Source organism: Staurois parvus, unplaced genomic scaffold (assembly GCF_062004578.1).
Source record: "Staurois parvus isolate SC_StPar_1 unplaced genomic scaffold, SC_StPar_1.0 ptg000405l, whole genome shotgun sequence".
In the NCBI taxonomy this organism is placed as follows: domain Eukaryota; kingdom Metazoa; phylum Chordata; class Amphibia; order Anura; family Ranidae; genus Staurois; species Staurois parvus.
Genome location: NW_028318201.1, coordinates 266,871 through 290,944, shown reverse-complemented (window position 1 = coordinate 290,944; position 24,074 = coordinate 266,871). Strand labels below are relative to the sequence as shown.

General features: G+C 43.7%; 1 protein-coding gene across 6 annotated transcripts in view; it reads right to left on the bottom strand.

Annotated features, from left to right (window-relative positions):
* UBXN6 (UBX domain protein 6) overlaps nucleotides 1-24,074 on the bottom strand; it is a 335,037-nt gene that overhangs the window by 57,475 nt on the left and 253,488 nt on the right. For all 6 annotated transcript variants that reach the window (XM_089686670.1, XM_089686671.1, XM_089686672.1 and 3 more), the window contains one exon: nucleotides 975-1,105. In XM_089686670.1, coding sequence (XP_089542796.1) covers nucleotides 975-1,105 — 131 coding nt within the window. The remainder of the gene's footprint in view (nucleotides 1-974; nucleotides 1,106-24,074) is intronic.

Genomic DNA, 24,074 nt, shown 5'->3' with positions numbered 1-24,074 from the left:
GCACTAGCTGTGATCAGCAAACTGGAAACATTGGCACTTAGTGTGACCTACAAAATGGAAATACTGGCATTTGTTGTGATCAGCAAACTAGGAATGTTACCACTGGCTATGATTAGCAAACCAGGAACACTGACGCTTTCTGTGAATTAGCAACCTGGAAATACTGGTGTTGGCCACAATATCCACAATCACAAGGCCAGGGTTGTGGGGAAGATGTCTTCATCAACATGGTGACAATGTGCTTTGTCAGGGGAGTCCCCCCTGGCAAATTCCCCCCATGCTGAGAGCATGTGACTTGGTAAGTTCTAGGAGGGGGGCACGTGGTTGTACCCCCTTTTACTGGCCTGCCAGGTTGCATGCTCAGACATGGGTCTGTTGTGAATTTTGTGGTGTGGGACGTCCTTGTGCTTTTTGTTTCCCTACTTTTTGTCTGGGCTCCCTCTTAAGATCCAAACCTAAAGGGTCTGGGGGGAGACCTCACGCCTAAAAGGCCTGGCTGGTAATATTAGGGACTGATTTTTTTATGGTGGGAGCCTGGTATAGATGAACAAAAACTGCAAGAGCCCCCCCCCCCTTTCAAAATTTTAGACCAAACCCTTTTGATCTGGAATGGATTTTAAGGGGGAACCCCATGCAAAAATCAAACAAAAAAGAAAAAAAGCATGAGCTGCGACACTGAAATTTGACAATGGCTTATTTGGCAAGATAAGTACACAGTTAGAATGTCATCTAGCAACATTTACATCAGTAGTGGTGTACCTAAACTAACAAATAACTTGCGTTTTGTAAAGAAGCTATGCCTCTAGTAAACTTAATTCCTGTCTGTTTTCAAGTTCCCTCTGTAGTGAAAATTTGTTACAAGGAATGCCACAACAATAAGTGCTCTCATTTTTCTACTATAATGTAGAATGTCATTCAAATTACTACTATTTATTCTGAGGGGAGAAATTCAAAATTAAAAAAAAACTTCTAACCTTGCAATAAATACCCGTCTGGAAATCTGACTCTCAGAACAGTGAATTTATACTTCTTAATTATAATTTTTTCTTCCCTCTCACGCATTGCTTTCGTTCGAAGTAGTGATTCTCGCTCCAGCTTGTCTTTCCTATAAAACAGATATCAGAACACTGTTAAGTGTAATACATCTTCACTGCTACATACTGTACAGGGACCATACAATCTACAGCACAAAGAAAATGTGGGGTTAAAACTTCTTCTAATATGATGTGATGAAAAATACTGTAAGAAAATTAAATTTCACCAAGCATGTCATGACACCTCAGACAAGTAGTCTGTCTCTTTTCACAATAATCAAAACTTGTAGCACAGTAAAAGTGCAACACTCAAAATAAGTTTATACATTCTAATCAAATATTGTAAGATAATTTCATAAAGTTCCTAAAACTAATAAATGGAACACAATTTGAAATTATTTGAAACAAGTTTATTTACAATAAATATAATGTTGTGATTCCATTGAAGCAATATGTTCTTTTTCCCCTCTTTTTTAGGCACTGACTTCAATGTTTGATGGAGCAGTTTCTTCATTATTTAGAATGTGTTGTTCACGCTTAATAATGGTTCTTACAATTTTAAACAACATATGGTTAAGTAGGGAGAAATCTCAAGCCGTGACTCCGGTTAGTCTACTGTCTCAGATGTGATGGGTGCTTCATGGTGTCTATAAATGCCATGTTGATAAAACCAACAGTACAGTATGTGGCATGGCAACAGGGATTATCTCTCTTGCTACTATCTGGCCATCACATTGCTTTCAAATTTGAGTAATAAAGACCAAGCACTACAATTGATGGCCCCCAAATTATTGCTCCCTGGCAATGTATGACATTATGAAATCACCAATGACTGAAATCATATTTTTGTTGAATTGCCACTCTTTTCTGGACAAATTGACTTTAATCAGACTTACTCAAACATAACTGGTATTCATCACTGTATACTTTACTTATTCACACAATTTTTCATTATACCCCATGCTTCAAGAAATATTTTGTTTGTAGTGAATTGCTGCCTGAAAAAAACAATCCACTTAAACACAGAATAAATTTCAAGCAAATGATTGTCAACTTCTTTAGCCACTTGCCTTGCACTGTACACTTTTAAATGGTGGATGCAGCACAAGTCATCTCTTTGCAGCTAGTACTACGAGACCACCTACAAAATAGTTAGGTGTTGGTACAGGATTCCATCAGTGCTTGCCAAGCTCATCCCCCAACAAACAGACCACTGCTGGAGGTGCAGCCTTCATACGGGCTTCATTTGTAACATTTTTTGGGACTGCCTCAAGTTTTACTAGCTTTCTGCGAGCCCATACTTCAACTAATCCATAAACTCACGGATATTTTCTTGCACAATGTCCTTGCCGCAGTCCTACTCAACCTCACCCCTCTATTCGGAAAGAGGTATCACAAGTCCCTTCTTAACACCTTCTAAATGCTGTTCAGGCCTATATTCTATGTATGTGGAAACAACAGTCTGCTCCAACGGTGGCCCAAAGGCTTGGAAGAGTGAATTATACTGAACAAATAGAGGACCTGACCTTTGCTCTTCAAGACAAATTGAATGAACATAAGATCAGATGGTTCTACTGCAGTCCAAGCAGTACTACTTCACAAAGTTTTAGCAGAATGTTAAAAGAAACAATCTCTAAAAGGGAAAACCAGAAAAAAAACTGCAGAAAATGCAGCAAAACAGGACAGAAGTTGCAAACAAGGATGAATTTGCACAGACATACCATCAAGGAACATAAAGAAGATAGCTTCTGCACACCTGTGGGACACCATTTCGCATGAACGGACCACACTTTCTTAAAGGAAATTTCAAAACTATCCAGGAAAGGAAAACTTTTGAACTAAGGATGATATTTCTATTTGATACAAAACATAACAACCTTAATTTGGACATGGGATTCCTCACTCATTATCCAACAGTTTTACGACCCCCTCAGTAGGTGTTCTCCCACCCCCACCCCCCAGTCTTTACTCTTGCTCTGTCTTATCTCTAGTTTTATAACCATTGCTGTGTACATTTGTTTTTTCCCCCCCTAAGAGATGGTTTCTTTTAACATACTACTAAAACTTTGTGTAGTACTTCTTGGATCTTGAAGAAGGGGACATACCCTGAAAGCTTGTCATGAAAATTGTATGCTAGTGCAAATAAAAAAAGTATCATCGACAGTACTCAATTGTTTCTGTGGAATATATCTAGAATATAGAAATATAATTTTTTTTTTTTTACATACGGTCACCAGTGCAGTACAGCGTCATCATAACTGGCATGGTGGTGATCAGGAACAGTGATTGGTGACAGTATGTAAAAAAAATAAAAGTAAATACAAAATAATAATAAAAAAAAAATGTTTTTTTCTACTCCTGCGAAAAGAGAAATACAATGTTATCATAGTAACATTTTACTACTCTAGGCAAGTGATAAGTGTTTTTTTGTTTTACATATTATGATTGCTTATACCAACAAATTAAATTGGTATAAGCAAGCATTTTTACTGAATGAAACTGATTAATTTAGTAGTTTTTGTTGTGATCAGCTGTGATTGGCCATAGCTGATCACATGCTACAGATGGGCTGTAATTGGCCCAGTCTGTACATGTGAACACTGACCAATCACAGTTCACAGCACAGTTGTAAGCAGTGAATGGCATGTAAGGAAGCCATTCATTGTTTACAACTGTCATGTGATCTGCTGTGATTGGTCACAGCAATCACATGACACTGGCAGTGGGCTGGTGTAGTGATCTGTTATTGGCCGAGTCCTGTGGATACAGCCTGTGACAGATCGTGCAGCCCGTGGGGCACGCGCGAGGCGTGATCCTGGGTGGACATCATATGACGACCTCCCAGGATAATAGGGTTCCCGCTTGGCGTCACCATACAATAGGCCAGACGGGAAAGAGTTAAAGAACTTTTGACAATGTGGACCTGGCTTGGTTAGTTCACATTCTGCAAAATATGTTTTTTAGGACAGTTTATGCACTTTCAGTTATGTATTAAAACCCGGTTGCTAGAGTATATACCCCAGGCTTTATCTCTACCTCTTTCTAAAGGAACTAGACAGGGTTGCCCACTGTCACCATTGTTGTTTAATTTGACAATGAAGCCTCTATCTAGATTATTGCAACCTACCTTGGAGACCTCAAGTATTCCTATAGAGGTAGAATAACTTAAATTCTGTCTTTTTGCAGATGATATAATATTATTTACGACAAATCCAAACCATGACATTCGTAAATTATATGAGCTAATCATGCAATATGCTCCAATCTTCCTCTCTTCTCACCAATATTGCTTTAACCAGAATATGTTGTATACTATAGAATGTCTCTGCTTTGATCTTCCAGTGTATTGATCCAAATCTCCAAAAAGAAAAAAAACTGATATAGTGTAGTATTTCTCTTACAAATGTGCTATATGTGCACCTGTGTGAATTGAAAAGTATATACAATATACAAAAGTGTCCCCCACTCTTTGTCAGGGAGCAAGGAGCCAGACACATAAGGAGGTGCAATTAAAGGTAGGTTTATTTACACAGAAACAAGGCAAGAGTCTATGCAAGTCTGACAGCAACAGCGGATGACTTGGTAGGACAGAAGTTCTCCTGCCGATGTCGTCTTCCAGGATAATCAAGTCGAGAACCAGCGGGAATCGTAGCCAAAGCCAGGGTCAGAAGCCAGGAAGAATGGTCGGCAGAGCCGGGGTCAGAAGCCAGGAGGAATGGTCGCCAGAGCCGGGGTCAGAAGCCAGGAGGAGTCTTTGCCAAAGTCGAGTCGGTATCCAGGAGAGCAATGAGTTAACTGAACAGGAGCTTGCTGCTGTGCAACAGACAGGGCATGAATACAATGGACAGCTACAAACAGCAGACTTATATGTGATAAGCCGCCACCTCCTGGGAGGAGCCACAGAGGGCTGATGGAGCAGCACAAGCCCTGAGGAAAGGTAGGACCTTGACACTCTTCCCCTAAATACACTTACCCTCTTAGGGTGAAAATGTGCATTTTACTCCTTAACCATTTTTCGACCACCCACAATGTACTACGCATGGGCTCGTAGACCATTTTGGGACCATTTTGTTCCAGAGGGAGAAGAAAGACATCAAAAGTGAGTAAAAGCAGCATATTTGCACCCACACACACTAGAGACATTTTAACCCCTTGATTGTCATATTAAACCCATTAAACCCTTTGATTGCCCCCTGTCACCCTGTCAGTGCCATTAGTACAGTGTCAGTGTACAGTATTCTTCACTGATCACTGTATTAATGCCACTAGTGACATCAGAGTCAGTTAGCGTCCCTCTCAGCTAGGGTCAGCTAGCGCTAGACTGCCCGCAGACTATCACACTCATGCTATAGGTTGCTGATCATCGTCATTACTAGAATAGTGTTTGTACGGATCAATATATCGATCACGAACAAAACTATACCAGTGCCCCCTTAGTATTAGTGTCCCCAAAAACGCAGTGTTAGCATCCCCGTTCGCTGTCAGCACTAGTGTTTAGCCCCAACGCTCCCCCCCCACCCCTAACAAGAAGTTCAGTGTCAGTATAATTTCTGATCACTGTCACCTGTAATACATTGCACACAAAACTGCAGTGTTCGCAGAATCAAGCCTGATCTCTGTTAGCATTTGCGGGAAATTTTTTTTCTAGCAGTTCAAGCAGTCCCTGACAGCCAGGTGCTCTTTTTCCCATGAGTCGCACTAGGTACCTGTAAATTTAGATTACAAAATGTCCAACGAAAGGTACACTAGTGAACAGGCCTACAAGATTCTGAGCATGTCAGGTGAGAGCGAAGGGGAAGACTCCCTGACACAATCAGCCTCAGAATACGAACCTGTAGACAGCAATGGCACCCTGACAGGTAGCTCGGATGATGGAGAAGAGGTCTCTGTTAAGATCAGGTGTACCCGACCCCATGAAGCTGAAGTTCTAGGCTCGCATGTCTTGTCTCATATGCAGCAGAGTGCCAGTACTAGTGCCGCTCCACCTTTTAGTGAACTGGCGAGCACCAGTGGCCTAGTATATCCTGGTCTTTTTTATACCAGCACTGCAGTATCACTTGGTGACGTGGTGAGTCCCATAAGTGCAGTACAAGCTGGTGCGGTGGCGAGCACAAGTAGTGTCCCACAGCCACCAAGAATTTGCACACAGGCCCGCAGAGCCCCTAGTGTCCTTCCGGACGTGCTTGCAAATCCTGATTGGCAGCCCACAAATTCTGCAGCACCCATACTTTCCCCATTCACTGCCCAACCCGGAATTCAAGTGGAAACAGCAAATTTAACTAATCCCCTTGATTTTTTTGGAGCGGTTTTTCATGGAAGATTTGTACAATTTGATTGTGGGCCAAAGCAATTTATATGCTCAACAATATATCGCCGCAAACCCAAATTCAAACCTTGCCAGACCATTCGCATGGAAACCCATTATGGTTTCCGAATTTAAAACTTTCTTTGGCCTAACCCTCAACATGGGCATTACAAAAAAGAATGAGTTGCGGTCTCTGGTCTCTGTCTCAAGGACTGCTTCCATCGCTACTATACACTAGTGGAGTATTAGTATAGGGTACAGCAGTTCAGGGTACATATTTACACAGGGTCTAGAAAGATGTTAGGTAGTCAGGAAACTGGCTATCGCATTTTCAGAGACCCTACAATCTGTTTTAAAAAGTTAAAGTTTAAATTAAAAAAAATAAAAACGAAGTCCAAAAAAATAAAAAAAATTAAAAACCAAAAATAGTTATAGTTTTTTTTTTTTTTTGTTACAGTTCTACTGTTGATTTTACTGTTTTATTGTTAACCATTGCTGTTTTCTTTGCAGGAATGTCATTCAGCTGCAGTGCCAACCTGTTTATTCTGACAGAAATAGGAACTTGCCCTCAGATTATACATAAGCAGTGTGGGCAGCGCTGTTGGATGAGATTTTTAATTCGCAGTTAAAAAAAGAGCATATATGCCAAAGCATGGGGGCCTGGGGTGGCCAGTGGGTGGATGGCCCCTATGCTTCGGCATATATATTTTATAATATTTGTTGGCACATTTCATGTGTGCCCACCATTAGAAGTGGGTGGATGCAGGGAGGTATATTCTAATGGTGGGCATACCACACACCTTTTCTGGCAGAGATTTATTCTCTTTTTTTCATTCAGCCCACAGGCTGCATAATAAAAAAAAAAGAACATAGCATATGGCCACTATGCTTCAGCATATATATTTTATAATATTTTTTGGCACATATTTCAATAACAAATTTGTTTTATTGAGTTACTGTTTTATTGTTAACCATTGCTGATTTCTTTGCAGGAATGTCATTCAGCTGCAGCACTGACTTGTTTATTCTGACAGCAACAGGGTCTTGCTTTCAGAATATACATAAGTCAGTGTGGGCAGCGCCGTTAGATGAGATTTTTCATCTGCAGTTAAAAAAAAGAGCATATATGCTGAAGCATAGGGGCCTGGGGTGGCCAGTGGGTGGATGGCCCCTATGCTTCAGAATATATTTTATAATATTTCTTGGCACATTTAATGGTGTTCCCACCATTAAAAGCAGGAAGATGCAGAGAAAAAAAAAAGGAGAAGAAATCTCTGCCAGAAAAAGGGTGTGGTATGCCTACCATTAGAATATACATTCTAATAGTGGGCATACCACACACTGTTTCTGGCAGAGATTTCTTCTCTTTTTTTATTCAGCCCACAGACTGCATAATAAAAAAAGAACATAGCATATACACCTTTCACGGATCCACCCACACGCACACGCCCACAGCGACTAGCTAACAGAGGCACGCACGTGCGGCCTTGACTTAGGGGTACGAGGGAATAAAGGGGACTTAACTTTGAATATATAAAACTGTATATAAGACCAGCCGTGATGTACTTCCACAGCCAGCACTACCTTTGGTCACGACCAGAGGGAGACCCCACTCCAATCCAGCTGGTCGACCACACACTGGCAGATAAAAATCTTATCTACAATCTGGTACACACTAAGGGTTGAGGACCAGTCTAGCAATACACACACCCTTCTAGGGTTCCTCCAGCTATCCTACAGCTGAGTGTCGTTAGGAGGAAGTGGGCGTGGTGCTGCACAGACAGCTTGTGAAGCAGAGAGTGAGGCTCTGCAGCTTTCTAGGCCCAAAACCAAGCCTGGGGCTAGATTTATTGTTTAAGCCCTTGGCTGGATGGCCGAGCCCGGCCATGACCCGGGTGGGGGACCCCCCCCAGGGCAGAGTACCAGTCCTAATGCTATCGAGAACTTGGGAAATGTGCCAAAAAGGGGTGAGTCGTACACCTCTTATCGTGGGAGAGTGTCAGCTCATGTGGCCCGTATCGGGAGGGAGGAAGAGAGACTGGCAAAGTTGAAGCTGAAGCTACGGAAGATGAAGGCCAGTTATGACCGTGTGTGGAGCAACAAGCGACAGGCAATGAGACCCGAGCTAGACTCGCTGGAGCTTGTTGTCCGCCAGCAGAGCTCCCTTGTCACGTCGCTGAAGCAGGCAAGCGGGATCCTCCGCGAAAAATATGTGAATGAGGACCGCTTCAGGCTTGCTCGGGAGCGGTCATTAGCTGCGGCCAGGGGACAGCCTGGAGGAGAGACCTCGTCTGGGGATCAATCAGATCCCCCTGGTGTGTCATCCCCTGCAGTGGAGTGTGCCCCAGAGTGTTCCGGCGGGAGGAGACCAGTGAGTGTGGAGGAGTCGCAGGGATTCATCCCTGCTCATCAGCAGCAGCAGCAGCAGGAGAAACAGCCAGAGTGGAGGACCCAGGAGGATCCCAATGAAGTGCCGTCCGGCTTACGATTCATTTCGGAAATGGAGTCCCCGCTCAGTGGAAGGCAGTTTGTGTTCACTTCTGAGGAGTCTGGAGAGGATGAGGATACCTGCCCAAAGCCTGCCAAGCTGATTCCCAAGGACAAAGCGATGTTTGTGCGGCTGGAGCGGATCCCCAGCTCAATGATCCCTAAAGACCAGGTGATGGAAGTAGCGGCAAAGCCGGCAGGAGAGCCGCATGCAGGGACTGTGAGTAATGGATCTGATCAGTGTGCGGTGCTGGCGGGGGCAGATGTCAGCATGCCTGTGAGTGCAGATGCCATCCTGCTGGTTAATGCAGGAGTCGGCCTGCCGGTAATTGCAGATGTCAGCCTGCCAGTGGGTGCAGGGGCCGGCTTGCTTGTGAGTGCGGACGTTAGCCTGCCGGTCAGTGCAGGTGTCAGCTTACCGGTGAATGCAGATGTTAACTTGATGGGGTGTGTAGGGGATGGTTTGCCAGTGTGTGCAGATGTCAGCCTACCAGTTAATGCTAATGTCAGCCCGCTGGTTAATACTGATGGTAGTCTGCCAGTTAATGCAAATGTCAGCCCGCTGGTTAATACTGATGGTAACCTGCCAGTTAATGCAAATGTCAGCCCACTGGTTAATACTGATGGTAGTCTGCCAGTTAATGCAAATGTCAGCCCGCTGGTTAATACTGATGGTATCCTGCCAGGTAATACAAATGTCAGTCTGCCGAGTCCAGTGGATGTGGTGAGCCCCCCTCCTGTGGGTGGCAGGGTATTTAGTTTCTCTGCTGCAGTGAGAGGGGGAAGGAGTGTGGCAATGTCATCTGAGAGGAGTGGTGGAGGTATGGGTGTAAAAAGGAGGAATGTGGTCCAACTGAGATGGGAAGGAAGGGGTTCCCCCCCTATAAGAAGGGAAGTGGTTGACCGCTTAATGGAAATGGGGTTTAGAGCACAGGAAATTTTTGCTTTTATAGCCCCGGCGGGCACAGGGGAGTATGATATATCCTTTCAGAGGGCGGAAAGTTTAGATGTGTTTTTGATCCGTTATGAGAAGGATTGCAAGGAGACCCCAAGGTGGGAGGGGCTAGTCCCAAAAGTCATCTCAAGGCAGTCATTGGTGAAGAGTGTTACAATTCTGGTGCGAAACGAATAGATCCCACCAGCGGATATAACCGTTTGGCTGGGGAGGTATGGTGATGTGCTAGCTCCATTGAGGAAAATGTTGGATGACAGGGGGATTTGGACAGGAGGGTGGGCAGCAACAATGAGACTGCACACGGAAGGTGATAGAATTAAGCACCTACCTACTTCAGCCTTCATTGGCAAGGATCGTTTAGTTATATTCTATGCAGGGCAGCCAAAGGTATGCCACAGATGTGGCATTAAGGGGCACTTCCCAGCAACCTGTGAGGTGCTCAAATGCTCACTATGCCAGGGTGTTGGGCATACGGCCCGTGAATGTAACTTAATTAGGTGCAATTTATGTCAACAGCTGGGACATTCTTATAATCTTTGTCCTGAGGCCCTTCATAATCTGCCAGGATTAATGGAGGAGCTCGGTAGGATGGAGGTTGAGGAGATGGAGGTGGTGCCATCTCCCCCTCCCCCTGGTAATCCTGCCACCTCAGGTGCTCCAGCACCAGAGGCACCCAATGTGACCCCTAATGTGCCTGTGCCTCCCCCCTCTGTGAAGTCCCCCCCTGACCCTTTGCCTCCCCATGTTTCTCCCCCAGTGTTGTCTACCCCTGCCCCCAGTGTTCCTGTCCCCCCTGCCCGGAGAAATCGGGGTGTGAGGGCCAAGAAGGCATCTGCAGCACCTTCTGTGGTACCTCCCCCAGTTCTGCTCCCGTTACGTCGCCAAGATCCTGTAGGGGATAGGGTGGCTTCTGGTGGTGTTGGGAAAGGGAAGCTTTCAGTTCCTGCCCCTGAGGATAGTGGATCAGGAGGAATAAAAGAGGGTAAGGGGGAAGGGTGGTCGGTGGTGAGGAGTGGGAAGAGCAGGGTAGTGTTATCTCCTGCATCCTCAATTTCTTCTTTTGTGGTGGAGGAGGTTTTTTCCAAAAATCATTTTGATATTCTTTCAGGGGAGGAAGGAGACTCTGTGGGAACCCTCTCTCTCATGGATAAGGGGGAGACTGGAGGGTCTCTAAAAAGAGTTGGGTCCCCTGCAAAGCAGAGGAAAACAAAGGTTAAGAAACGACCATCTCAATTACCTTGATGGCAGTTCCGGCTCCGATAAATGTGGCAACCAATAATGTTGCCAGCATAAAGTCTGTAGGTGCTAGAAGTGTGGCCTTATTTTTGCTCAGCAGTATTTGTGCTGATGTTTTGTTTTTGCAAGAGACCAGGCTCAGCAGTCTGGCTGATGTCCATCTGGCGAAGAGGGAGTGGAGGTGTGGTCCCTCCTTCTGGTCTCTTGCGGCCGAGCCTTACAGCGGAGTTGCGGTGCTTTTTACCGGCATGGTAACGTGTCGGCGGGTCATTGAGGTGGAGATTGGAAGATGTATGTTCTTGGACGTCCTTGTGAAGGGGCAAGAGCTAAGGCTCATTAACATCTACGGTCCCCAGTCTACATGGGGTAGGAAATGCCTCTTTACAAAGATTAAGCCTTTCCTTTTTACGTCCCGGCAAGTTGTCTTTGGAGGAGACTTTAATACTGTCACTAGGCTTAAGGACAGGAAGGGCTCCATTGACAGGCTGGAGTATGACAGCGTTTTTTTAAATGCGATAGTCAGGGAAGCAGGTCTGGAAGATGCCTTAATTAAGCGCAGCCCGGACAGCACGGGATTCACTTTTAGGCGAGGTAGAAGTGAGAGTAGAATAGATAGGTTTTTTTTAAAGGGGGACTCCGCCTTCTCGGCACCTGTGTGTCAGGCGGTGGAGTTTTCCGACCACCTTTTGCTGACTGTGTCTTTGAATGTTTCAGATACGCCACTGAAGGGGAGGGGTGTCTGGAGATTGAATTCGACTCTGCTGGATGATGAGGATGTGAGACGATCCTTTGAGGATTTTTTTCAGGCTCAGGAGACCATCCTGGATTTCTGCAGCAGTAAGTCGGAGTGGTGGGAGCTTACCAAAGTGCGGATTGGGCAGGTTTTTCAAGGCCCTAGGTAAGAAAAAACAATTTGATAGGTATGTTGCCTACCAACAGCTGCGGAGGAGGCTCGATCGCCTTGTCTCTGATGGTGGAGATTCTGGGGCAGTCTCGGAGGTTAAGCTTCTCCTAAGGAAGTATCAGTATAACCGGCATGCCTCCTTGGTTCTGGAGAGGGATTATGGGAAGTACCATTCGCCTGACCCTTACCAGAACTGCAAGCAAGGTATAGCGATTAAGACGGTCACCGGTCTGAGAGATGGTACGGGATCTCTGACGAAATCCAGGTCAGGGATCTTGGAGGTCTCAAGGGCATTCTATGAAGATCTCCTGGGGGAGAAGCACCTCGACCAGGCAAGGATGTCGAGCTTTTTGGAGTCTACGCCAGGTCTGGAAAATAACATTCCGCTCACAAGTTTGACAAGCGAGATCACAGTTGAAGAGGTTGTCAAAGCCATAGATAGTCTGGCCATTAAGAAGACACCTGGACCAGATGGTTTGACAGCAGAATTCTTTAAGGCTTTTAAGTCCAGCTTGGCACCTCGGCTTGTGGAGGGTTTTAATAGCTGTCTGGATGAGGGTTCACTCCCTCCCTCCATGAGGAAGTCAGCTGTGATCTTGCTGTCAAAAGGTAAGGACCCTACGATGATTGAGAATTGGCGCCCCATCAGCCTTCTCAATGTCGATAGGAAGATTCTGGCCAAGATCCTTTTCTGGCACTTGTCGTCAGTGGCAGACGGGTTACTTTCGCAACGTCAGCACTGCTCGGTTCAGGGCAGAAGTACATTCACAGCAGTGTTAGCTGTCCGGGAGGTTCTGGAGCGATGCAGGGCTGATGGCAGTGGGAAGTATTTGCTGGCGCTGGATCAGGCCAAGGCCTTTGATCGGGTAGATCATAAGTACCTCTGGCATCTCCTTGACCGGTATGGCCTGGAAGGGAGGTTTATTGGCTGGTTGAAAACATTGTACAGAGGGGCGGAGAGCTTCATGTTGATCAATGGTTGGGTTGGGCGACCCTTTGAGGTTGGCTCTGGGGTGCGCCAGGGGTGTCCGCTGAGTCCCTTGCTCTATGCCTTTGCCATTGACCCCTTCGTTAGGAGGCTAGATGGCGGGGCTTTGGGTGGGGTGCCGGTGGGTGCTACTGGTGAGCCGCCTTTGAGAGTCGTGGCCTATGCCGATGACGTGTCTGTTTTCATCTCTGGGACTGAAGAGGTGCAGGAGGTGGTCTCGGAGATGGAACAGTATGCGGAGGCATCAGGCTCCAAGATCAATCGTGAGAAAAGTGACGTTTTCTGGATGGGTAGGGAAGGTGAGAACTTCTCGCTTCCGGATACCTTCCCGGAGCCCCAGCCAAAGATCAAAGTGTTAGGCATCACATTTGGCCCTGATGATTATGGTAAATCGAATTGGGAATCCAGGTTGTCTGATGCCGAGGGTAAAGTGAGATGCTGGAAGGGGTGGCGGCTCTCCTTAAGGGAAAGGGTCGATCTGATCAAAACCTACCTGATTCCGGTCTTTTTGTACGTCAGTTACGTTTGTCTCTTGCCAGAGTCTCTCTATACGTGGGTCTACAGCTGTTTCTTCCAGCTATTATGGGGGAACAGACTGAACCTAGTGAAGCGGAATGTGACCTACCTGTCCAGGCGGGAGGGTGGCCTAGGGATGGTCAACCCGATCGTTTTCTTCTCTGTTATAAAACATAATTTTGGTAATATGCTGAAAGAGAAGCCGCCTTCATGGGTAGGTTTGTTTCGGGCTTGGTTTAGACCCTTTCTAAGCTGTTGGGAGAGTGGCGGGCCAGTGAGAAGCCTGAGAGTCAAGCACGGTGAGCTCCCGGCTTATGTTGCCCAGAGCTTGAAAATACTTAGGCGGTGGTGTGTGACAGCGGAGGAGGTCAGAAATTCCTCAGGGAGAGGGTCGTGGCCACTGCCTTTCATGCACCGCTGGCCTTGAAGGATTGCCCAGGCCATAGTCTGCGGGAGGGCTTAAGATTGATAAATATGGAAAGGATTCCCTTAAAGTTTAGGGACCAGGCCTGGCTCGCGTTCCATGGCAGGCTATATGTGAGAGGGACATATATTAAGATAGTTATTTAAGAGGTTATTGAATAAATTAGCGTGTCACCCAATGTATGGTCTCCATTCAGTAGCCAAAAGAGGCATACAAAAAAGGGGGGGTTTGTGAAAAAGAGATTCACAAAAAAACGGCTACATAGTGAACAGAACGTGACACACAGGAAAAAATTTCCAAAAATTATGCTTTATTACACATATAAAAATATGACATATGGGCTTTCGCCCTGGTTTACCATCACCTCAGTAGAGACAATACACACAGACCTAAAACCATTTAAAATGACACCAGAACCGGTCTAAATGTATGTGCAGCAGGGAAAATGGCTACAAGAGTCTAGTGTCCCTGTAGCACAAACACACAAGTGAACACTTCCCTGGGGAGGTGTATCCAAAAATTATGCCATAGGCATACCATAATAGAGGATAAAGGGATTAGGCAGTACCCATATAGGCAAATCCCAATCAAGGAATCCAAAAATTATACTATAGATATGTATGTCACATGTATACAATAAAGCAAGCACAATATGCGTCAAACAGGAGAATAGCAGGCCTCAGGCCTGTATGAAGAAAGACATAAATGTCAAATATATTATACAATACATTCCTGTGCCGGCACAAGTGGTTGGGGCCCATTCATCTGTAATATAGATAGCTGTATCCTAGAGCTCTTGGATGGGAATATGCCCCATTTATTTCCAGGATGGAGGAAAAGATGCACAAAGCAGCGCTCTGCTTGAAGTGGTTTCTTCACCACTGTGTGTGGACTATACACCACTTTTGTAGGAAAAAACAAGACACATCCCACATATATGTGAGAGGGAACTTGAAGTGCCGTTCTCTGGACAACCGTGGTTGTCCGAGGACGGAGTGTGGGGGTGAAGTGGAGACTATGGACCACTTCTTGCTTCAGTGCCCTTTCAATATAGGAGGTGTACAAAGAGGTGGGGAGGGCTCTAGACATCCCCTTCCTGCACTGCATGTCTTATGCAGAGTGGGTATATGGGGCCTTCAAAACACAAGTGGATTTTGATTTTGACACTCTTTTTTTAGTTTGTCTAGTGGTCCGTTACTACACTTGGAACGCACGGTGTCAGGTTTCCATTCGGCAGAAAATTCTTCCTGTCCCGGTGGTGGTGTATGACATCCTTGGTGAGGTTGGGAAAATTCGGGGTCTCGAGAGAGACAGGCAGCGGCGAAGGACCTGGATAGAGGCGTGGAGGAATATCCGGTCTGTAGCCGCGGTCTGTTGAACTCTGGGTGAGGATTCTGTTCTTTTTTCCTCTGTGTTTTCACTCCTTTAGATTTTGATGACAAGAGCTTTTTGAAGAAAGGCTATGTGCATCTGAAGATCCATGTTTCTTGGCCTTTACTGTGTGTTTGTTAGTAGTATAGTGTGTTTTGATATTTTTTGTTTTAGGAGGATGTTGTAACCAGATAGGGTTTTTCTTTGTTTATGACCAGATGTATGTTTTTTTGTATTTATTTATTTATTTATTTTGTATATATGTATTTTATACCTTTTTGTAAGAAAATATTGATGCTGGTTGCAAGATTTTATCTAATAAAATATTTCCAGCTATTCTACAAGCCAGAACCCCGGTGTTAATCACTCTTCCACTGGGGAAACACCAGATGGTGGGAGGAGCCTGAACATGGCGGCTGTGGGGAGCGAGCAGCACTAGCTTTCGCCTAGGTCCCGCTTGCCGACCTCCCTAGTGACCCTCAGGAACCGACTCACCGGAGTCTGGAGAGCCGTGGAATGAAGCCCGGAGAGCCAGAGATGGGAGCTGGTCGTAGGTTGCAGTGACACGCCGGCCCCTCCGGCACTTTGTGAGAGAGGGATCCGGACGGCTGGGAGGCGAGGTGATGTAGCGGGGGTGTGTGACCAGCTGCGGAGGATCTCTGGGGGAAGAGGAAGCCGGCCGGCCACCTGATGAGACCGGGAGACGCCGGCTTATGGTTACCGGCTCTCTGTTGCCCACTACCCCCCAGCTTACTGCTGCCTACAACCCCCGGCTTGCGCCTCTTTGTAGCCTCTTTGTAGCCCCCGGCTTGCTGCTGCCTGTGGCCCCCGGCCAGTTGACTGTTAGATCCTGGGTCAGGGAGAGTGCTAGGAGACCCACCCTGCATCCCTGGGACGAAGCTCAGAGAGAAAAAACAAGGCACAGCGTTGGAAGCCCAGAGGAATCCCCCCCAGGACAGAGCTGCTGTGAAGGCCCTCCACCCAAGCTTGGAGCCACCGTCCTGGGAAGAGAAGGGTGAGTGAGAGCTGTTGGGGGGTCCATTGTATAGTGGACTCCTGAGTGACATTGGGGACCAAGGGGTTAAGGAGGAGAGGGGAGGATTCCCTGGGTTTAGAAGAGAAGAGTCCCATGTGCCCTAGGAGAGCAAAATATAAGGAAAATCAGCAAATCTGTCTGGATCACAAACCACAAAGGAGAGATACAACCCCATCTAGAAATATAGAAGATAAAAGACATATAGAGGATATGAAGAATAAAGGTCCTAAGGGAGCAGGGCTCAAAGGGTCTCAATCAGGCACGATAAAGAAATTTACATCATATGGAAATATTACGCCAGAAAGGGCCCAAGGCGCAAGTGCTAAAGGGGAAATGGACACTAGTTCAGGAAATAGTCCTAGATTATCACTGGGTATGAACAGCAGTTGTAGCCAACAAATAGCGGATGGCTTGGAAAAAAAAGAACTTGATGGTGAACTACAAGTACCGAATAAGAAGGAGATGATAGAAATGTTTCAAAGTCTGGAGAAAACGATAAAACATGAAATGACAGTTATTCGAAACGACTTAGGGCATTTGCTATCGAGAATGGAAGAAACAGAGGAGAAAGTTAAAACCCGGGCCCAAACCATAGATAATCTAAGGAAAAAAACAACCCATTTGGAGAAAACCCAGAAAAAATTGCTCTATAGTTTGGAAATTCAAGAAAATAAAGAAAGAAGGTGTAACCTTAGGGTGCAAGGAATTCCAGAGTCTGTAAAAGGGGAAATATTATATGAACTAGTTAATAAAATCTTAAACTCCATAAGAGACAGACCTGAAACAGACGTGATTGAACTGGAGGGAGTGTTCAGAATAGGAAAGATCAAACAAGATACTGAGAGGGAAAGATCGAGAGATATAGTTGTCCAGTTCCAAAAATTTGGGGTCAAAAATGAGATATGGAAGAAGATCAAGGGAAGATCATTAATTAAGTATGGAGATTTGACTATTCAAATTTTTGCAGACTTAACATCAGAGACTCTATGGAGAAGGAGATCCCTGAGACCCCTGTTAGAGCAAATGAGAAAACAGAATGTGCAATATAGATGGGGTACTTCAGCATCTCTAATCGGCTGGAAAAATGGGGTTACAGCATATCTGAGATTCCCGGAGGTACTGAGAGATTTTTGTGATAGACAGGATTTGCAAAGAATGGAGATAGCTGGGTGGGAAGAAGAAGAAGAAGAAAAAGGAGATACGGATGATACAAGAAAGGAGGACTGGCAGCGGGTCGGGGGGAGGGGGAGGGAGGCCCTGGGGTTGGGGAGAAAGGGGAGGGAGAATTAAGTTAAAAATATGCTTTTTTTTCTCTCTCTTTTTCCCTCACCCCCCTTGTATCCCCCCTGTTGAAGTGGAAGTCCCTCTGGAAGCTCCGGTTAAGGGGGGAAGTAAAGGTTATTGCTGAGCCCAGTTGATAGAGAAAGGGGAGCTGGGGAGGTCGGAGGAGAGGTGAGCCGTCCATGGGCGGAGCTTACGCCCAATATTTTAAATCAACCGTGGAAACAGTTCCACAAATGATTTGTAGGCAGTTTATAAGCCTAAAAATGGGTAGGGGAAAAATAAGAGAGGGGGGGGATGGGGGTTGGGCGGGAGGGAGGGGGGGGAGGGCTTATGGGGCCAATATTCTGCAAGATATTCGGGCCTAATAGGAGGAGACGAATTAGAAGAGAGATAGACAGAATCAAGAAGGATGGAAGAAATACAGTTTATAACATATAATGTGAATGGGTTGAATTGTCCTGGGAAAAGATTTAAGTTGTTTAAAGAGTTACATCACAGGGCAACGTCAGTGGTATTTTTACAGGAGACACATTTTGAGATAGAATCAAACGTGAAACTAAAATCCAAATATTATCCAACATGGTATTACGCTGACTCTCCAATTAAAAGAGCAAAGGGTGTGGCAATAGGCTTGGCAAAGAATATGAGATTCGAGCTGGAAGATAGAAAGACTGATCCGGAGGGGAGATTCCTGTTCTCGAAAGGTAAATTACAGGGAATTGAGTGTACACTAGCCAATATATATTGCCCCAACAAGAAACCGGAGATCTTTTTGAAGGGTCTGCTGAAAAAATTGATAGATTTTAAAAAAGGGCATTTGATAATAGCAGGAGATTTAAATCTCTGTATGGACCCACAAAAGGATGCAACCTCCCTTGCGCAGAGAGAGGGGGGTAGGTCTCTGAGAGCTTTGAAGAAGGTGATCCACGAGTACCAACTGGTGGGACACTTGGAGAATAATGCATATGAAAGACAGAGACTATACCTTCTTCTCTAATGCACATGAGATATACTCGAGACTGGATTATTTTTTAATAGATCATCAACTCATTGAACTGCTGGTTAAAATAGAAATAGAGACAAGAACGTTCTCGGATCATGCCCCTGTCATAATGAAAATAGGATGGGGAAGAAGGTGGTCGGGAGGCTTAGGATGGAGGTTAAATGAGGCTCTTCTATTGGATGAGGATATTGCGCAGAAGATCAGGGAAGAGATTAACCATTTCAATACCGTGCAATTTTACACCTTCCTGCCCAGGCCATTTTTCAGGTTTCAGCGCTCTCACACTTTGAATGACAATTGCGCGGTCATACAACACTGTACCCAAACTAAAATTTTATCATTTTCTTCACACAACTAGAGCTTTCTTTTGGTGGTATTTAATCACCGCTGGGGTTTTTATTTTTTGCTAAGTTAACAAAAAAAGACCAAAAATTTTGAAAAAAAAAACATTTTTCTTTGTTTCTGTTATAAAAGTTTACAAATAAATAATTGTTCTTCATAAATTTAGGCCGAGATGTATTCTGCTACATGTCTTTGGTGAAAATAACCCAAATTAGGATGTATTTTTTAGTTTGTAGGAAAGTTATAGAGTTCACAAACTATGGTATAGATCTGAATATTGATCAATCCTGAAGTACTGACAGCCAATCTAATTTCTTGAGGTCCAAGAATGTCAGAACAGTACAGATATCCCACAAATGACCCCTTTTTGCAGAGTAGACAGTCCGACGTACTTCATAAGAGGCATGGCGAGTTTTTTGAAGTTGTATTTTTATGTCATAATTTTTCGGAAAATGAAAAAATTAAAAAAATTATTTTCACTATTTTTTTTTTTTACATACTGTCACCAGTGCAGTACAGCGTCATCATATAACTGGCATGGCGGTTAACAGGGACACTGACTGGTGACAGTATGAAAAAAAAAATATATATATATTTTTTTAATTTTTTTTATATTTAATTTTTTATTACATTTTTCTTTATTTTTTTTAAGATTTTTTTTTCATATTTTACTATGAGCAAAGTAGTACAATGTTACCATAGTAACACTGTATTACTTTGGGGAAGTGATCAGTATTTTTTTTTTTTTTTTTACACAATTTGCTTATAGCAAAGAATTACTTTGCTATAAGCAAGCATTTACCTGAATGAAATCGATTCATTCAGTTTTTTTTTTTTTTTTTTTTTGTGCTTAGCTGTGATTTGGTCACAGCTAATCACATGACATGTGCATGTGATTAGCTGTGACCATTCTTAGCTAGGCACTAGTATACAACGGATGGCATCATGAATGAAGCCATCCATTGTATACAACTGTCATGTGACCTGCTGTGATTGGTCACAGCAGGTCACATGGTACCAGCAACGGGAGCTGGTACTCGGATCTGTCATCGGCCGTGCCCGAGGTGCACGGCCCGTGACAGATCCCGCTGCTGCGCCGCTCTGCATTACCGCAAACGGCGCATGTGCGGGAGCACGCCAAATGGCGTGCACCCGGAATGAAGAGGCACATCTGAAGCCGCCAAATGGCCATTGGCCGGGCGGCTAATGGTTAAGGTATATTTCAAGGAGAATGAGACAGAGGAAGTATCGACAGCTACAGTTTGGGAAAGCCATAAGGTATATATAAGAGGAATCCTGATTGCGATGGGAGCAAGGAAAAAAAAAGAAAGAAGAGAGAGGGTTAGTGGACTTCTAAAGGAAATCCTGGACTTGGTGCAGATACATAAGAAAATAACAATAGAAACAAGACAGAAGTTAATGGATAAAAAAGACGAGTTAGAGAGATTGATGGAAGAGGAGAGGAGAAGAGTATATAACAAAGTATTAAGTGAAAGATTTAGATGGGGAGATAGACCAGGAAAATACTTAATGAGAGCCCTGAATAAAAAGAAAAACAGGAATTATATAGAAAAGATAAAAAATCCTAAGGGGGAGTTGGTCCACTCAACTAAAGAAATTATTAAAGTATTCATGGAGTACTATAGAAAGTTGTATAACATTAGTCACCAGGGTTCACCAAAAGAAACTAGAGAAGGTATTAACGAAAAAAGGATGATATATTTAAAAAATGCGGGATTACCGAAGCTTAGTGAAACACAATTGAACTCCTTGGATGTGGAAATTTCCCAGGAAGAAATAGAAGCAGCATTAAGAAGTACAGGGGGTGGGAAAAGCCCAGGCCCGGATGGTTATACAGTTAAGTACTATAAAAAATTTAGTGAATTACTATTACCGAAGTTGAAGAAGTATATGAATGACTTGGGAGGTGGGATGGAGGGGAGGAGGGAATCCCTTCAGGCCCATGTCGTTCTCATTCATAAGGAGGGAAAAGATCCTTCTCAGTGCTCTAGCTACAGACCAATTTCATTATTGAATACTGATACCAAGTTGTACGCAAAGGTTCTAGCAAACAGGCTGAAAGATCTAATGCCGGAATGGATCCATGGAAATCAGGTGGGCTTTGTCCCAGGGAGAGAGAGTAGAGATAACGGGTTGAGAACTTTAATGCTTATTCAGAAAAGTAGAAAAGGGAAAGCCCCGGTGGTGCTCTTGTCAATTGATGCCGAAAAGGCGTTTGATAGAGTGGACTGGGGCTTTATGATGGACAACTTGGAAGTGATGGGGATTGGAGAGAGAATGCGTGAGTGGATAGGTAAATTATATAGGGAGCCCACCGCAATCATCACGGTAAATGGGGAGAGGTCGGAATCCATTGGGATGTCCAATGGAACAAGACAAGGCTGCCCATTGTCCCCCTTGTTGTACGTTCTGACATTGGAACCCCTGTTGTCATTAATAAGGAATAGTGGAGCGGTAAAGGGAATTCAGATAGAAAATATAGAACATAAAGTAGCGGCCTTTGCGGACGACCTATTGTTTTATGTAGGCAACCCCCGAATAACACTACCAAGTATAATGAAGACCCTGAAGGAATATGGTGAACTATCAAATCTAAAAATTAACCCAACAAAAACAGAGATTCTGAACATCAATATACCAAAGAGCGAAAAAGAAAAGCCACAAAAAGAATTCCCCTTTATATGGAGAGAAAAAGATATAAAATACCTAGGAATAAAACTTGCTACCTCATATAAACAATTGTATAGATTAAACTATATTTCTCTGATAAACGAGACTAAGGATGAATTAAAAAGATTAGAAGGAGGAAATCCATCATGGTTAGGACGTATAAACCTAGTTAAAATGGTAATTATACCTAAAATACTCTATAGATTTCAAATGGTCCCAATCAAACTCCCAGAGGCGTTTTTTAAGATTATGGGAAGAATGTTAACAAGATACATATGGAGGAATAAAAAACCAAGAATATCATACGAAACACTAAGTAGGACTAAAGAGAAAGGGGGAATGGGACTACCTGATGTCAAGAGATATTATAAAGCAGTAATTTTAGCAAGAATTTATGATTGGACATTTAACCATAAGGGAAAAAGTTGGGTAAAAATAGAAAATGAACTGAGTGGAATTAGTTTGAGTAAGATGATATGGGTTCCAGCACATTATAGAAGAATTAAAGAAAACATAAGCACTTTTACTTTAAATGTTTTAAGGACATGGGATAATTTACATAAACACATGAAATGGGAATTCAACTCTATATTAATGCCTCTTGCAAACACGGAGTTTTTCCCTCCAGGAAAGGATGAGATATCAGGGAGATGGTTTAAAAAGGAAGATATCCAATTGAGAGACGTATTGGTAGAGGGGGAATTGAGAACATTTAAAGAATTAAAAGAGAGGGGGGAGATATGTTTACTAGAATAGATGAGTGGAAATATCATCAATTAAAATGTTTCATTGGAAGTCTCCCAAAACCCTTGAGATTAAAAAAGGAGCGGAATGTTTGAAAGGCTATTAGAAACACGTAGAGATGGGAAACACGGTGTTACAAAAATGTATAGAATACTCACAGAATTAGACACAGACACAAAGTTAATTTTTATAAAAAATTGGGAAAGAGATATGGAGGTGGGGATAGATGAGGATCAACAGAATAAGATATTTAGATTGGTACACGAGAGTGTTAGTATGAGAGACGTTGAGATTAATTATAAGTGTTTGACACAATGGCATATCACACCGAGCACTGAACACAGGATGAGTGGGGAGAATTCAAAAATGTGTTGGAGAGGATGTGGGGAGGAGGGCACGGTGTTTCACATATGGTGGCAATGTCCAAAAATTCAGGTTTTCTGGAAGACAATAGTTAAATTAATAGAAATGATAACTGGAAATGATATAGGGTTAGACCCAACCATGTGTCTCCTACATAATGTTGAGACAACAGTAAATAAATATAAAGAATCAGGCGTATGGTACTACTTAAGTGCTGCTAAAGGGTTGATACCCAAGTTTTGGCGGAAGACAGAGGTGCTGATGGAGGAGGACTGGATCAATAGGGTAAACCAGATTAGTAGAATGGAAAAATCTTACTATATGCAGGAAGACAGGTTGGAAATATACTATTCGCGATGTGAAAAATGGGAAAAATCAGGATTGAAAGAGAAATATAGAAAATTTTAAACTAGGAAGTTATTTAAAGTTTTTGGGCCTTGAGAGATTGGAGATCTTGCAGAGGGGAGGGAGGGGGAAGGGGGGTAGAAGTGTGTTGGGAGGGGAGGGAAAGAAAAGAGGTAATTAGAAGGGGCAAGCTAGAAATGTATTGATTAATCATATGTATTGTGTCTCTTCTTATGGAATTTTTGTAATAATATGAAAAACTAATAAATATTTAAATTAAAAAAAAAAAAAAAATCACTCTTCCACTGTCCACACACGCGGAGTACCAGACACACTACAAAAGGTAGCTTGCCACCACCCAACAGTTTAACCGCAGAATGGTCTGTTGAGACACCACACACACAGATCTCCATCTGGCAGATCTGTTACCTTTGCAATCTGCATACAATCTGCCCACACACAGTGCAATTGCATACAGATTGGCAATGAGCTTGACCGAGCGTTTAATGGCACTAAAATACAATACAATCTAATACAATCTAATCTCTCCAATTTAATCTCTCCGGAGATATGAGCATGTGCTTAAATACACAGAAGTCACTAATTAATTTTAAGATTTAATTTCCCGAAAGTGGGCAGTGCATAAAATATGTACAAAATATAAAAAGTTACAGAAATACAAAAAATACAAGAAGACACACAAATGACTATTCACTATAAAATAAAAAGGGAATTAAAGACAGAATAAAACTTTACCAGAATTTACCCTGCGACTGGAGCAAGTCAGAAAAGTCAGCAATCCGTTGGTTGATCAACCAGCTCCATACGAATCGCAAATGTCCCAATGCCCGGGTACCCCATTTATGGGGATATGGACGTAGGCGGGACATTAGTCCTTGGCCAATTGACCATGGGGGGGTGTTCCTGTACCTGCCCACAGGATGTTCTGGATGCTGACCTGCCCAAGTTCAATCGGACTAATACCGGCTTGAAACACCAAGTTGGGAATTGGATTTCCGACACCAGTGCATCAGTCCGATCGTGAC